The sequence below is a fragment of the Eschrichtius robustus genome, chromosome 3, assembly GCF_028021215.1.
Source record: "Eschrichtius robustus isolate mEscRob2 chromosome 3, mEscRob2.pri, whole genome shotgun sequence".
Taxonomy (NCBI): Eukaryota; Metazoa; Chordata; class Mammalia; order Artiodactyla; family Eschrichtiidae; genus Eschrichtius; species Eschrichtius robustus.
This window is the reverse complement of record NC_090826.1, coordinates 142,075,511-142,092,703: the sequence shown is the minus strand read 5'-3', so window position 1 is coordinate 142,092,703 and position 17,193 is coordinate 142,075,511. Positions and strand designations below refer to the sequence as shown.

Here is a 17,193-nt window from a genome sequence, read left to right as displayed (position 1 = left end):
AGGCACCCCCTCCTAGAGATGGAGGTTTGGGGTTGCACCTGGGCACTGGGATCTCCCAGGAGGCCCAGCAGATGTGATGTCATTTCAAGGAACTTCTCTGGGGCCTGTCCCCTGATCGCAGGCAGTGGTGCACCTGAGTTGGCTCATATTTATTCGCCAGAGCCATTTGTAAAATTTTCAGGGATCTTACCAACCAGTTGTTAAACGCAGCCTATACTAACAATTAAATTATATTAAGTAACAGTTAAATACATTGTATTCAAAACAAAGGTATTAAGTACTCAAAACTCCTCACTTCCCAATTCTTTTATCAAGTTTTAATAGGCTTTATTTACCAGCACATGGCTGTCTGAGGACCACAGGAAAGGGCGCCTGCCTTTCTGGATGCTTCCCAAAGCCAGCAGGAAGAAGCATGCAACCCCAGGTTCCACAGCCCCAAACACCCAAAAACCCTGCAGTTCCACACCTGGCCAGGAACTACCTTCCCAGGGAGGAAGTCTTCTCCACCAGACCAGCCGAGCTCAGATCAGTCTTCAGACCTTCAGCTCTATTCCAATGTATATTTTCCTCCGACACCTTGTTCCAGGAAGAATGCATTGTGGCCCAGCTTCAGCTGGGACCTCTTTACCTTCCCAGCACCCAGGGCCTATGTATCAGGCTGTCCTGAGGGAGGGAGTTCCCCCTCCTACGGAGAGGCAATGGGATCGGTGTTTGTTTGCACGGCCACGCTCCTAGCTCCTAGCACTCCACGTTTACCATCTCACTGCAGCCTTGTGAGGGGCAGGGCTAGTCTTAGCCCCATCTTACTCCTCTTTCAGAGAAAGGAAAGCTGAGTGGCCACAGCTGTCTGGATGGATTCGTGACCTCGTGTAGTACAGGTGGCAGCTGCCTCAGTGTGCAGTGGGTACTGGAAGGGGCTGCAGGGCCTGGGGTTTTGCATAACCCGGATTCCCGGGAGGAGAGTGTGGCTGGAGAGTGCTGATTCTGGCTCCCTGGATCCTGAACTGGGGAAGGAAGTTGGACCCAGAGGAGGTCCCAGGAAGGGAGCTTGCCTGGCCTCTAGACCACTGTGCTGTGAGGCCCTCTGGCTCACAAGTCCCCTTTTTGAAATCCCCTTGCACGCTTCACGAAAAGGAAAAAGCCATTTCTCCTAGCTCAGTTAGCATCTATGCCTCCATTTCCACTTCCTTAACCCACTGACTGCTCCCGAGGCCTGCCCCAGACCCAAGGCTTATGGGCTGAAAACACGTACCTTAGTCTCAGATGATAAACCTGAGAAACCACTGCTGCCCTCCAGCGGCCACACGTGGGATTCCAAGCCCTGCCAGGGCCTCTTGGTCTGTGACAAATCCATCTGTTCCAGTGCTGCAAGCAAAGGTGGAAACCCCGCGCTTTAATTTGATCTGCTTTGGCTTTAAAAATAATCCTACATTATTTTCAAGTGAGAAAGTGAGTCTCTGGCTTGGGAATAGAAAAGAGATTCATTTCCATGGCTGTAGAGCAGGGTTTCTCAACCACGGCACTGTTGACAGTGGGGACCAGATAATCCTGTGTCATGGGGGCTGCTGTGTGCTGTGTAGACTGTTGAGTGGCATTCCTGCCCTCTGAGCACTAGGTACCAGCGGCACACCCCTCTCTCCAGTCTTGACAACCAAAGAAGTCTCCAGACATTGCCAAATTCGGGAGACAAAATCGCCCCCCCCAGTTGAGAATCACTGATGGAGAAGAAACTGAGGACCAGCATGTCATCTGGAGACGGCCAGCTAACTGAACTCTTAGGCCCACAGTTACAGAGCTTCAGCCTTTCAACAGAGAACTGACCTGGAATTCTGGGTGGCTCCAAGCCGGAGACAGGGAACAACTGGATCCCAGAATGAGCCCGGTCTGGCTCCTCTCAGCCATCCGAAGGCTGGTGGCCTAACACAGAGGGAGGCACCACTGACCAGGTCCTCCATGCTGCAAGAGACAAGGCCACAATCGCCATCCTGGACTGCCATCCCAGAGCGCCCAGAAGGCTCTTAGACGGCCTGCCCGCATGGCCTCTGCGGTCAGCCTGTCTGTTCACTCATTCAACACATCCTGAGCACCTACTGTGCACAGGTCACTCTGCCAGGCCCTGGAGATATAAAGATCAATTAAGGTCCCTGGACATAAACAGACCATGAGACTACAGTGTGACGTGGAGGAGAGGGGAGAGGGGAGGCTGCAGGAATATTTAAGAGTTAAGACCCCAGGGCTCCATGGGGCTCCCTGAGTATGGGCTGCACTGAGCTGGGACCGTGAGATGCGCTCACTGTCTGTCGCCAGCCCAGCAGCCTTCCACTCAGCCTGCAGCCAGGGCGAGCTCACCACCTGAAAGTCCTCGTCAGGTCCCTGAGCTAGCTACAGGGTCTGAGGCGGGCAGAGCTGCCACCCGTCTCTCGGCCTCAGGGTCCAGGGTGGCAGTGTTCTCTGGAAGGCTCAGAGCGGGGCTGTCTCACTGTTTCAGGCAAGATACCCACAGCCACAGCCTCTTGATGGAAGGTCCTGCGATGCCCGGGAACCAGACGCACCACCTGAATCCCAGCCCAGGTGGAAGTCTCTCCCCACGTGGTTCTGAGAATCCCAGGATTCTTTTTCCCCCTGTTGCTCAGTGTTCATGCCCCGGTCAGTTTGCTGCCTGTTTTAAATGACAGCGGCCTCACTGGGGAAATTCAGAGTGAGCTTAATGAGGGAAGAAAAACAAGTGACAAGCAAGAAGTACGCCTGGGAGTCAGGAAAGTGGGGGGCAGCCTCACTCCTCAAGCCCTTTGCTTAGGACAGTGGCCATGTAAAGAGAGGACATCCGATGAGCTGAGCTAGCTGATGAATTGAGGGTGTACTCGGGGTCCCCCGCCCCCCATCACATCGGGTGCTTGTGACGAGACAAACCCCAGATAATGCACAGCAGCGGAGGAGCCAAACTCCACAGGCACTTCGGTTTGATATGGAGCAAAGGAGACCCTTAGACCTCACACTAGGCATGTAGCTGGCTCAGTCTCTGTTTGGGTGACCAGCCATCCTGGTTTAGCATGGAAACCCATCCTGGAAACCCCTCAGTACCAGCAAACCAGGACAGTTAGTCTCCCTCTCTGCTCCATTCCTCCTGCAGGGAATGAGGGTGGTCTGTAAATGAGCCTGGGGGAGGGGTGAGCAGAGGTTTCAGCATGGCACACACCGTGGTGCAGAGGTGCCTGGAAGAACTGGGCTCTGGAACCCCAAGGATGGGACACTTCTGTGTTCAGCGGGGGAAGAAGGCTGAGACTTGAATGTTTCCCAGGCCTCCACTCACTCCCTTTTCAAACTTTGTTCCCCCTCCTCAGAGCTGCGGATCTTGCTGCTGTGTGGCAGTGACCTTCTGGAGTCCTTCTGCATCCCAGGGCTCTGGAATGAGGCAGATGTGAGTAGCAAGGTTATGGCCTGTGCACAGCTGGCGTGGGGATGGATGGGGAGGGGGCACTCGACTTTGACCTGTAGTCTTCCCTCCTCACACAGGAGGGCAATGGGCAATCCATTCACATCATGATGGAAGAAAATTCTCAAAGCAGCTATACTCCAATAAAAATTAGTTTAAAAAATTAAATTAAATTAAAAAAAAGAAAATTCTCACCTACCCCCAGGTTTATCTCGTCCTGTATTTTTATACTCACTCCTCCTCATGCTTGCTCCTGGAAAGCCCCTGGGAAAAAAAGCAATCTGAGTCATAGAATACCTTCTCCAAGTGGTGCTTGGAGGGTGTGTGCTGGTGGGGAAAGATGGGGGAGGGAGGAATTTTTTTAAAAAGCCTTTGCCCTTTTGAAAAGTGTGTGTTTTGTTTTCCTTTGATTCTTTTGAAGAGGTGGTAAATACCACCCTAGAATTCCCTTAACAAGAGAAAAGGGGTCAAGAGGGGAGAAGTTAATAGCAAAAGGTCAGTAGGATCCTTCTGGCAATTGACTTGGGATAGAGGGAAGGAGGAAGTTAAACTTATACCATTTAGAAGCTCAGTGGACATCTTTTGTACCAGATCTGACAGAGATGGTCTTAAACTAGCTAATTCATGAGTTACTCACCCTTCAGACGTACATTCATTTTTGTTCTTTTATTAATTCATTCATCTGATAGCCAGAGCTAATGCTAGCTCCCAAACCCATAGCCCTTTGAAAGTTGGATTCTCAGGGCAGATATTCTAGACCTAGTACTTTTTCATTACTTACTGTGTGACCCCATGCAAATCACTCAACTCCTCTGGGCCTCTATAGAATGTTATCTGTAGCATTCTGAGATTTTTAAAGAAATAAACAATACAGTCCCTGCCCCCAAGTATCAGGTACCACCTGGTACCAAGTATTACCACCTGGTAAGATGTCTGCATATGAAAATTTTTCATGTATATATATGTCTCTGAAGAGAGAGAGAAGTAGAGAACCTTCAGGGTTAAACTCAAGATTCTAGTTCTGCTCCAACACAGCTCATGACAAAATATATTCTGAGCATCAGTTTTTCCCATCTCTAAAATGGGCATCCTAATAGTACCCATCTCATAGGGTCTGGGGAGAATTAAGTGAGATTATCCATGTAAAGTGCCCAGCCTAGCACCTGACACACAGTGACATACAGCAACTGTTAATAAGTGAATTTACCTAAATAGACACATAGATAAACACATAAATATTCAAGGTGAAGGGCATAGATGCTAGCCTGCTGTGGGGTAACCAAGAGTGGAGGCATAGTTTCAGGGAAGCAGATTATACTGTGTAGTCCTTTCTTCTCTACCCCTGCACAATTTCCTGCAGGTGAAATTTGAAACCTCTTTTCGGTTCTGGATTAAGTGGCTTAATTAACTTTTACTTTCCTCTCTACTTCACAAGTTGCTTTGAAAGGAAAAAGTAATGTGGGGGAAGTTCTGTACAAGATTTCAGCAAAGCTCTTTCAGGAATCCAGGCAAATCCGGGCAATTGCCTGAGGCCCCATCCCATGGGGAGGCCCTGGCAGCCCGGGAGCGATTCAGAGGGATGAAATTGACAGGGGCAGCAGCCTGAGCGGCTGCTGCATGAACAGGACATCTCTAGGGCCTCTTTGCTAAGTGTGACTCTCAAGGGCAGACCCCGCTTTCTGGAGCCTGAAATTGACACAACTGGGGGCCCTTGAAGCACAGCCAGTCCCTCTGTGTTCCTCCCAGAGAGAAGGCCGACTGCAGGGCCTCTAATTTCTCTCCGACATGGCTGCTCCTGACGTTGTCAGATCCCACATTCAGAGAACCAGGAAAAAGAGCCCCAGGTCACTCCTCTTCCAGTTGGTCCCTGATGCTGAAATGACGTGTTGGTTACAAGAAAAGAATTGAAAAACCGATAGCTGTGGATTTACTGGGGCTGTGGTAGTGGAGGTGGAGTGAGACCCTCATCTGTTCAACCATGTTCCCACCTGACGGGTCATCCTGGAGATCGGAGCACCCAGCCCGGCCGCTCCCAGAGGCACAGCAATTCCAAACCAGCAGGGACCCCACATCTGTCCTGTTCAGCGTGCTGAGAATTCCAATCCACAGCACAGGCAGAGGGAGACTGGCTGAAGCGGACCCTCAGGGCTCACTCCAGATGGTTCTCTAGAGCCTAGAGATCTACCTCCCACCCCCGCCCAACCGATTGCTCAGTTCCCTGATTCCACTGACCGTGAATCTGTGGGGTCCTTAGAATCATGACAGCCAAGGGAGAGGCAAAAAAAAAAAAATCAAAATCAAGGAGCTGTTTCCTTATGTAACAAGTGTGAATTTCAGGCCACAACAGAAGTGTGCCAGAAATATCACAATTTATTTAAATCACGTGAAAATTCAACTCCAAATCACCATCCCAGGGATGATGGAAAGTTAGGCTCAGTCATTACTGACTAGCAGAACCTGAGAGGCTCTCGTGGGCTCTGAACGTGAACATCCGTTCATCAGGGTCGCCACAGACATCTTCCCTATGGGGGCCTTCGCGGTCCAGTGATCCTGGCCCTATTTTCTTCTGAGGCTTTGCCCTTAGGGTGCTGTCTGGGAGGGAGGAGGGGGTGGGCTTCACAGCTCTCTAGCTTCTTTGTAGTGTGGAAGGGGGGCAGCTGAACCTCTTCTTTCTATTCTGAAGCTATCTCCCCTATTTTCTCTCCCCTCCTCTGGACATCTAGGGAAATCTCTTCAGTGGTTTAAAGCCATTGACTTCAAAACGTACTATTTTCTGCCGTGAAAACTCCTCTCATAAAGGGTCTGGTTCTCTGCTAGAAATAGGGTGGGGATTGGGCAAAGGCATATATAGGGAACATGAAACTAGTTAGTAACTCAGTGAATTATCCCACTGTCCGTATGTGGGGAAAGTTGGAGCTCAGGGTCTAGAAAAGGAAGGTCTTTCTTTCAAGACTGGTACAGGGTGAGCCCTGCTTATTCTAATAGAAAGTTCTAGCCTCTGGAGTTTGCCTGGAAGTGGCCCGTTTTAAGGATCTCTGTTCCTAACCATGAGATTACCAGGGATCAGGTATGTGAGACCCACTTCTATCCCAGGTTTCATTCTTTTATTCAACCCTTTATCAGAACACATTTCTTTTTATCATCTGGTGTCCCAAGTGGTACTTGCTGGCCACAGACCTGTGCTCAGTGACCATGAACCTGAAGCCTTGAATCTGCCAATGATGGCACAGGAGGGTGAGGAAGAGAACCAAGTTTCTTGGAAAAGTCCTAGACCCTTGCTCTGCGTTCCAGTCTCTCCAGAATCCTCAGGAACAAACCAAGAGAGAAGCCGCTAGTTCAGACAGGTCTGGAAGACATAGAAGCCCCACCATCCTTCTATAAAGAAAGCTCAGTGGGGACCGTGGAGCAGCAATGCCCCACCCAGGCTGGAAAGCAGCTGGGACAGTCTGTTCTGCAGTAGGGCTGCCAAGCCCTCTTTCGACACAATCACAAACTCTCCGTTGAGTCAGTCTTGCTCTTTCTTTTGATTTGGATTCCTGAACCTATGCTCTCCGTCCAGAAATCTAATTACACAACTAAAGGAACAACCCATCCCCACCCAAACACATCCCCTGGGCATTTCCCAACAGACACAAAAATCCATCAGCCCATAGTGAATTCTGACCTTCTCTGACCCATGGCACACCCCTTCCCCTTACATTCCGTGGGGAGAAAATTCCATACATATACATCATGTTTCTCTCCATGGAATACAAAAGAGTTGCTTGTGTGGCCTGGCAGTTGGCATTTTCATTCTTGATTCCTGAGAGAGAGCAAGGTCCAGTTTCCTGGACCAGCCTTTGGAGTTTGGGACCAGCCTTTGGAGTTTGGGATCTTTGCTATGCCGCATCCTGACACCAGCACCAAAGCACACATCCAGGCATGGACCGGGGTCTATGGGAAGTCAAGGCCAAAGCCTAAAGGGTCAGCCATGGACAGATTTGTGAAACAGGAAACTCTTATCCTCACTCCCCTCCCCCAGACAAAACCCATCGTCTAGGGATCTGCTGCTGCCAGCTGCTTTGTCCATCATATTATAATGGAAGGCAGTCTGGCAATTAATTCTGATTCAAGCATTCTTTCGTTCAATCAATCTTTCAGCTGATACTGAGTGCCCAGTATGAATATAAGCGCATTGTTTGTCCTTGCAGCACTTGCAATCTAAAAATATCTTACAGTTTTTATTCTATTAGTTCTTTATATTACATGAAATAAAACATATAAAAAGTTTAGAAGAGTTCTTGAACCTAGTAAGCAGTCAATAAATGTTGGCTGTTATTTATTCATTGGTTTTAAAATATTTATTGAGTACCTGCCATGGGCCAGACACTGTTCTAGGGCTGGAAGAACGGAGAAAACAGAATAGACAAAGTTCCCCACCGTTGTGCACTGTGCTTTCTAATGGGGAGACACAATAAACACTTAGCTTGTTTCTCGTGGATTGTCTCAGTTAACCACCGGAACACTCCTGAAAGTGGAATCTCGGTTCCCATTTATAGGTATGGAAACCAGGGCTCACATGGATTGTGACTTGTCCAAGACCACTTAGCTATTAGCAGCAGAGCAGGACTTGGCATACATTCAGATCCCTAATCCAGATAAGACAGACAAGTGGGAAGAATGACGTGTAATTCATAGCAGGCCACAAGGGAGGGGGTAGCACTTGAGCTGGGCTTTGAATAATGGGCAGGATTGGGTTAAGTGGGTACAAAAAGAAGGGCTTTTGAGGTTGAGAGAAGGCTGTAAAAGATCCAGTGGTGGGCATAAGACCTTTTGGGGAGTTGGTTCTGGCTGGTTGAAATAGAAGGTTTATCTTGGTCCTTATCTGGGAGACTTTTGACTTTTCAGCAAGCAGGCAAAATCATTCAGTTTAATGATTAAATGTATTCACTGCTTGAAAATGGTATTTGCATTTTAAATGAGCAAGGGTCAATATTTAACTCAAAGGAATGAAAACCCAAAGGTGGAACATTAAGCACCAGAGATGGGCCAATGAGGAAACTGTTTTTTCTTTTTCTTTCTTTTTGCACTTCTCAAAGCCCAACATTCCACAGGCTGGCTCTAATTGGCTGTGTTCTACGTTTTTCCAGCCAACCAGGCATGGGCTAACTGCTTCCTACATCCACCAGCTATGAGAAAACAACCAAAGAAAATAAACAGAGGAAGAGCCTGGGGCACTAGCCACTCCAGAAGAAATCCCAGGGCTCCAGGATAAATGGAGCAAAGACAAACATTTGGTTTTTCAGGCTCAGATGGTTTTTATCAGACAGTCCAGCCCCAGCCAGGAAGCCCAATGGACACTTCCACCCCGGGGATTAGGTCTCCACACTGATAAGCCTGATGCCGTGTTTCCAGCTCTGGGGAAGGCGGCTTCGGCCCTACCATGGGAGCTAGGGTTCTCGTGTGAAAGGCACTGTTGGTTTGGTTTTCACGCTTCTGACTTGAGTCTGGAATTCCTTGCCTTCCCACACCCCCAGGCAGATTGGAAATGGGAGTGGGAATGATTTCCCCTGGGAAACCCATCTGAAGGATCATTCATTGATTTGCACTAACAGAGCCATCCTGGAAATGTGTTCCCACCCGGCCTTCCCTCCAGAGAGGAGCAGGGGCCAGAAGAAGGGTGGAGGATTCTTTCCCGAAATGGCTGGAGCCTGTTTCAGAAGCTCCTCACCTACTGTTGTGTGGCTTCTGCTGGATGCTCTCTCCTTGCATCTTGTTTAACCTACTCAGAAGCACACAAAATTATATACTTTAGGGGGCGATGTACAGTAATGAGCTGAGGACTTAGGATAAGCCTGGAGAAAAAATAAGATAGACTATATTCTCAAGCCAAGAAATTTCAAGTCACTAAAATGGGAGTCTTAAAAATGGATCCAGAAGAGGCATACTGTGGTGGAAAGAGCCTTTAAAGTGAACCAGAGTGGGTTCAAATTCACTTACTTGCTGTGCGGCTTGGACTAGTTACTACATCTCACTGAGTCTTGGTTTCCCCATCTATGAAGTGAGAACTGAAGCACACATCTCAGAAGATAGTTGCTTCAAGGATTAAATGTATTAAGAAATAAAGCTGCTAGTACTGTGCCTGGTGCATAGCAGGTCCTCTAATAAATGGTGCTTCTGCTTCCTGCTGGTAGTCCCCTGTTCATCCCTGAACATCCTCATCTGGAGAAGAAGTACGAGTTGGCCTGAGTAACTCAGGTACTGTACCTTGGGAAGAGAGGAGAGATGTTTGAGGGAGATGGTCAGGATCCTGAACCCTGATCTCAGAATGATTCCATAGAGGGTCTTACCAGTTAGACTTGCCTGGGTAAGTCAGTGTAAATTGGATTCTGTCACTAATGGAAGTCAAGCCCTCTGTTTAAAACACTCTAATGGCTTGTCTTCACATTTGGAATGAAACCCCATCTTTATCGTGATCTGGTCCTTCTCTACTTCTCCCGCCTCTCTGTGCCCCAGTTCCACCTAGTTTCTTTATTTGAACAGTTTTTCCCACCTCAGGGCCTTTGCACTAGCTGTGGCCTCACTGGGAACGCTCTTTTCCCAGGTATCCCTATGTCTGGCCGGTTCCTGTCATTTAGGTTTCGGCTTAAAAGTCATTTTGTTTTATATTCAGTATTGTACTTAGCTCCACCTGATGTTTTCTTATTTATGTATTTATTTGTTTACGATCTCTCCCTACTGGAGGTAAGCTCTGTGAGCACACTGCACTTGTCTGTCTCATTGGGCAACACCAGGACAGTGCCTGGTTCACCATATACACTCAATAAAAGTTTGTTGAATGAAAGAATGTAAGAGTACCTGGGAACAGCTTGGTTGGAGAAATTCAGCCTCCACCGTGAGATACGGCCCTAACTTTTGCCAGTTACCCAGAAGACATTAGCCACTACAAGAGATTAGCCACTTAATAGTAACCTGCCCTTATCCTTCAGAGCAATACAGTTGAAATAATTAGTCATTTGTTTAATGTCTCCCACTAGATAGTGATTGAGCCAAGAGATGAGGCCGTGTCTGTCTTGCTCAGCCCTGGTGCCCAGGAAAGTGCCTGGCTAAGATCACAGGGCATCCTCCCACCCAGAGTATCCCTGAAACCCAGCAGGGCAGGTCTTGAAATTCCGCCTCCTGGAACGATGATGATGATTCCACATTCCTTCCAAGAGATCTGCCTCCTGGCTGCCACGAGTGTTCTCACTCCCGAGGCCAAGTTGCTTCCTGCCTCAACATGTCTCATATCCTTTCCTCAGATTCCCCACACTGGGGGGAACAGAGTCTGCCCGCTCCCACTTCCTCTCCCCTTCCCCACCCCTGCCGCCCCTGGGAGCCTTTGACCAGAAGATGAAAAGATACGATCAAAGCTGTGCCTGTGAGCAGGAAGTTGAAGCAGGATGAATGTCACAGACCCCCACCTCTGAGACACGACACAGGCCAGAGCTACAGTGAGAGGCCACTGTCTGCTGCGGGGGGAGAAGATTGTACCCTGATCCTGCCCACTGCCGTGTGGCAGAATGAGGTCACATCAGTCACCATCGGGAGAGGGAATTGCCAATCAGGACGGCTCTGCTGCTCTGACCACCCACCCACTCACCCACCTCCCCACCCCCAAGGCAAGACCTGCAGAGAACTCTTCATGAAGACACGGGAGGTGTTGGGCCCCTCGTGCTGGAACAGGAGCTCCATGCCAGGGGCCTGGGCACATTCCTGTGGGCTCCGTGGGCAGGGAGAGCTTGAGAAACCCTCCGTTTCCTGGGGTCAGACGTCTGTCCTCATCTCCCCAGAGCCGGGGGTGGGGCGGGGGTGGGGGGAGGAAATGTCCTCATTTTTGCTGGAATCCCCAGAGGTGCTCATCCCACAAGTATCTCATTTTGACTTCATCCCAAACCAAGCCAGAGTATTAGCAGCTTAGGCAACTGCCTCTATTATTAAAAGTGACAATTTTCCAAAGGTGGTTGCACGTCAGGAGGATTAGGAAGCATTGTACAGAGGGAGGCTCCACCCCACTGTAGACATGTTGTATCAGAATCCCTGGGGTGAGGTCTGGGGGGGCTGTTGCTGCTGTTATTATTGTTTTTAAAGCTCCGGGGTGATTCCGCTGACCAATCAGATGAAGTGTGGGAACTTACAGAAGTAAGATCACCCGTGCTTTTCACGGGGAACTGAAAGTCTGTCTAGAGTCACCTCCTTGGGTCCCCCAGAGTTTCCATTAGGTACATCGGGCTTCCTTCCACGTCCTGAGGTGAGAGAGTTTATCAGCTAACTCAAGGACAACTGCCAGAGGGGACTCTGAAGGAATCCACTTGCTCAACCGCATATATCGAGCACGTATGATGTGCCAGGTCCTTTTCACCCAGGAACATGGCAGTGAACGAAACACACAAAATTGCCTGCCCTCATGAAGGTTACCTTTATAGGGAAGAGAGAAGGAGAGCAAAAAAAGGTTAAGTAAAGAAAATATACAAGGTGTTAGAGATAAATGCTATGGAGGAATATGAAGCGCAGTAGGAAGTGGAGACTGTCAGGGCGTGGGGTGGGTGTGGGTCTACGTGCACAGGGACGCAGGTTGAAATAGCATGGCCAGAGGAGGTCTCACTGAGAAGGTGGTATTTTTTTTTTTTTTTTGGTTTCTATTGATACTTTTTCTTTTTTTAAACACATCTCTATTGGAGTATAATTGCTTCAACATACCGTGTTAGTTTCTCTTGCACAACAAAGCGAATCAGCCGTGTGCATACACGTGTCCCCATATCCCCTCCCTCTTGAGCCTCCCTCCCATCCTCCCTATCCCACCCCTCTAGGTCAGCACAAAGCACCGAGCTGATCTCCCTGTGCTATGCTGCTGCTTCCCACCAGCCAACTATTTTACATCCAGTAGTGTATATATGTCGATGCTACTCTCACTTCATCCCAGCTTCACCCTCCCACCCCATGTCCTCAAGTCCATTCTCTATGTCTACCTCTTTATTCCTGCCCTACAAGTAGGTTCATCAGTACCTTTTTTTTTTTTTTTTTTTTTTTTTTAGATTCCATATATATGTGTTAGCATACGGTATTTGTTTTTCTCTTTCTGGCTTACTTCACTCTGTATGACAGACCCTAGGTCCATCCACCTCAGTACAAATGACTCAATTTCGTCTCTTTTTATGGCTGAGTAATATTCCATTATACATATGTGACACATCTTCTTTATCCATTCATCTGTTGATGGACACTTAGGTTGCTTCCATGTCCTGGCTATTGTAAATAGTGCTGCAATGAACATTGTGGTGCATGTCCCTTTTTGAATTATGGTTTTCTCAGGGTATATGCCCAGTAGTGGGATTGCTGGGTCATATGGTAGTTTTATTTTTAGTTTTTTAAGGAAACTCCATACTGTTTTCCATAGTGGTTATATCAGTTTACATTCCCACCAACAGTACACTGTTGGAGGGTTCCCTTTTCACCGCATCCTTTCCAGCATTTATTGTTTCTAGCTTTTTTGATAATGGCCATTCTGACCGGCATGAGGTGATACCTCATTGCAGTTTTGATTCCATCTCTAATAATTAGTGATGCTGAGCATCTTTTCATGTGCCTCTTGGCCATCTGTATGTCTTCCTTGGTGAAATGTCTATTTAGGTCTTCCGCCCATTTTTTAACTGCATTGTTTGTTTTTTTGATATTGAGCTCCATGAGCTGTTTGTATATTTTGGAGATTAATCCTTTGTTGTTTCATTTGCAAATATTTTCTCCCATTCTGAGGGTTGTCTTTTGTCTTGTTTATGGTTTCCTTTGCTGTGCAAAAGCTTTTAAGTTTAATTAAGTCCCATATGTTTATTTTTGTTTTTATTTCTGTTACTCTACGAGGTGGGTCAAAAATGATCTTGCTGTGGTTTATGTCAAAGAGTGTTTTCCCTATGTTTTCCTCTAAAAGTTTTATAGTGTCTGGTCTTACATTTAAGTCTTTAATCCATTTGGAGTTTATTTTTGTGTATGGTGTTAGGGAATGTTCTAATTTCATTCTTTTACATGCAGCTATCCAGTTTTCCCAGCACCACTTATTGAAGAGGCTGTCTTTTCTCCACTGTATGTTCTTGACTCCTTTGTCATAAATTAGGTGCTCATATGTGCATGGGTTTATCTCTGGGCATTCTACCCTGTAGCACTGATCTATATTTCTGTTTTTGTGCCAGCACCATACTGTCTTGATTACTGTAGCTTTGTAGTATAGATTGAAGTCAGGGAGCCTGATTCCTCCAGCTCCGTTTTTCTTTCTCAAGATTGCTTTGGCTATTCGGGGTCTTTTGTGTTTCCATACAAATTGTAAGATTTTTTTTGTTCTAATTCTGTGAAGAATGCCAGTGGTAGTTTGATAGGGATTGCATTGAATCTGTAGATTGCTTTGGGCAGTATGGTCATTTTCACAATGTTGATTCTTCCAATCCAAGAACATGGTATATTTCTCCATCTGTTTCTGTCATCTTTGATTTCTTCCATCAGTGTTTTATAGTTTTCTGAGTACAAGTCTTGTGCCTCCTTAGGCAGGTTTATTCCTAGGTATTTTATTCTTTTTGTTGCAATGGGGAATGGGAGTGTTTCCGTAATTTCTCTTTCTGATTTTTCATTGTTGGTGTATAGGAATGCCAGAGATTTCTGTGCATTAATTTTGTGTCCTGAAACCTTACCAAATTCATTGATTAGTTCTAGTAGTTTTCTGGTGGCATCTTTAGGATTTTCTATGTATAGTATCATGTCATCAGCAAATAGTGACAGTTTGACTTCTTCTTTTCCAATTTGTACTCCTTTTATTTCTTTTTCTTCTCTGATTGCCCTAGCTAGGACTTCCAAAACTATGTTGAATAAGTGTGGGAGAGTGGACATCCTTGTCTTGTTCCTGATCCTAGTGGAAGTGCTTTCAGTTTTTCACCATTGAATATGATGCCTGCTGTTGGTTTGTCATATATGGCCTTTATTATGTTGAGGTAGGTTCCCTCTATGCCCATTTTCTGGACAGTTTTTATCATAAATAGGTGTTGAGTTTTGTCAAAAGCTTTTTCTGTGTCTATTGAGATGATCATATGGTTTTTATTCCTTAATTTGTTAATGTGGTGTATCACGTTGATTGATTTGCATATATTGAAGAATCCTTGCATTCCTGGGATAAATCCCGCTTGATCATGGTGTATGATCCTTTTAATGTGCTGTTGGAATCTGTTTGCTAGTATTTTGTTCAGGATTTTTGCATCTATGTTCATCAGTGATATTGGTCTATAATTTTCTTTTTTTGTGATATCTTTTTCTGATTTTGGTATCAGGGTGATTGTGGCTTCGTAGAATGAATTTCAGAGAGTTTCTCCCTCTGTAATTTTTTGGAAGAGTTTGAGAAGGATTGGTGTTAGCTATTCTCTAAATGTTTGATAGAATTTGCCTGTGAAGCCATCTGGTCCAGACGTTTGTTTGTTGGAAGATTTTTAATTGCGGTTTCAATTTCATTACTTGTGATAGGTCTGTTTATATTTTCTAATTCTTCCTGGTTCAGTCTCGGAAAATTGTACCTTTCCAAGAATTTGTCCATTTCTTTGTGGTTGTGCATTTTATTGGCATATAGTTGTTTGTAGTACTCTCTTATAATCCTTTGTATTTCTGCAGTGTCAGTTGTGATTTCTCCTTTTTCATTTCTAATGTTATTGATTTGTGTCCTCTCCCTTTTTTTCTTGATGAGTCTGGCTAAGGGTTTATCAGGTTTGTTTATCTTCTCAAAGAACCAGCTTTTAGTTTTATTGATCTTTGCTATTGTTTTCTTCGTTTCTATTTCATTTATTTCTGCTCTGATCTTTATGGTTTCTTTCCTTCTACTGACTTTGGGTTTTCTTTGTTCTTCTTTCTCTAGTTGTTTTAAGTGTAGGGTTAGATTGTTTACTTGAGATTTTTCTTGTTTCTTGAGGTGAGATCTTTTTATTTCTTCTTTGATTTCTTCAGTGATCTCTTGGTTATTTAGTAGCACACTGTTTAGTCTCCATGTATTTGTGTTTTTTACAGTTTTTTTCCTGTAATTGATTTCCAATCTCATAGCATTGTGGTCAGAAAAGATGCTTGATATGATTTCAATTTTCTTAAATTTTCCGAGGCTTGATTTGTGACCCAAGATGTGATCTATCCTGGAGAATGTTCCATGTGCACTTGAGAAGAAAGTGTATTCTGCCACTTTTGGGTGGAATGTTCTATGAATACCAATTAGATCTATCTGGTCTATTGTGTCATTTAAAGCTTGTGTTTCCTTATTTATTTTCTGTCTGGATGTAAGTGGGGTGTTAAAGTCTCCCACTATTATTGTGTTACTCTTGATTTCCCCTTTCATGGTTGTTAGCCTTTGCCTTATGTATTGAGGTTCTCCTATGTTGGGTGCATAAACATTTATAATTGTTATATCTTCTTGGATTGATCCCTTGATCATTATGTAGTGTCCTTCCTTATCTCTTGTAACAATCTTTATTTTAAAGTCTATTTTATCTGATATGAGTATTGCTACTCCAGCTTTCTTTTGATTTCCATTTGCATGGAATATCTTTTTCCATCCCTTCACTTTCAGTCTGTATGTGTCCCTAGGTCTGAAGTGGGTCTCTTGTAGACAGCATATATATGGGTCTTGTTTTTGTATCCATTCAGCCAGTCTGTGTCTTTTGGTTGGGGCATTTAATCCATTTACATTCAAGGTTATTATCAATATGTATGTTCCTTTTACCATTTTCTTAATTATTTTGTGTTTGTTTTTGTGGGTCTTTTTCTTCTCTTGTGTCTCCCGACTAGAGAAGTTTCTTTAGCATTTGTTGTAAAGCTGGTTTGGTGGTGCTGAATTCTCTTAGCTTTTGTTTGTCTGAAAAGCTTTTGACTTCTCCGTTGAATCCGAATGAGATCCTTGCTGGGTAATCTTGGTTGTAGGTTTTTCTCTTTCATCACTTTAAGTATATCCTGCCACTCCCTTCTGGCCTGCAGAGTTTCCACTGAAAAATCAGCTTATAAACTTATGGGGGATTCCTTTGTATGTTATTTTTTGTTTTTCCCTTGCTGCTTTTAATATTTTTTCTTGCATTTAATTTTTGTTAGCTTGATTAATATGTGTCTTGGTGTGGTTTTCCTAGTGTTTATCCTGTATGGGACTCTCTATGCTTCCTGGACTTGGGTGACTATTTCCTTTCCCTTGTTAGGGAAGTTTTCCACTATAACCTCTTCAAATATTTTCTCAGACCCTTTCTTTTTCCCTTCTTCTTCTGGGACCCCTATCATTCGAATGCTGGTGCATTTAGTGTTGTCCCAGAGGTCTCTGAGATTGTCTTCAATTCTTTTCATTCTCTTTTCTTTATTCTGCTCCTTGGCAGTTATTTCCACCGCTTTGTCTTCCAGCTCACTTATTCGTTCTTCTGCCTCCATTATTCTGTTATTGATTCCTTCTAGTTATTGTGTTGTTCATCACTGTTTGTTTTTTCTTTAGTTCTTCTAGATCTTCTAGAAATGTTAAACATTTCTTGTATTTTCTCAATCCGTACCTCCACTGTATTTCTGAGACTCTGGATCATCTTTACTATCATTACTCTGAATTCTTTTTCAGGTAGATTGCCTATTTCCTCTTCATTTATTTGGTTTTGTAGGTTTTTACCTTGCTCCTTTGTCTGTGACATATTTTTTTGCCATCTCATTTTTTTTTTTTTTTTTTTTTTTTATGAGTGGGATTGTGTTCCTGCTTTACTGTTTGT

General features: G+C 45.2%; 1 protein-coding gene across 2 annotated transcripts in view; it reads left to right on the top strand.

The window, feature by feature from the left end:
* Positions 1–17,193, top strand: part of NMNAT2 (nicotinamide nucleotide adenylyltransferase 2) — a 205,031-nt gene that overhangs the window by 178,398 nt on the left and 9,440 nt on the right. For both annotated transcript variants that reach the window (XM_068541385.1, XM_068541384.1), the window contains one exon: positions 3,342–3,418. In XM_068541385.1, the coding sequence (XP_068397486.1) occupies positions 3,342–3,418 (77 nt within the window). The remainder of the gene's footprint in view (positions 1–3,341; positions 3,419–17,193) is intronic.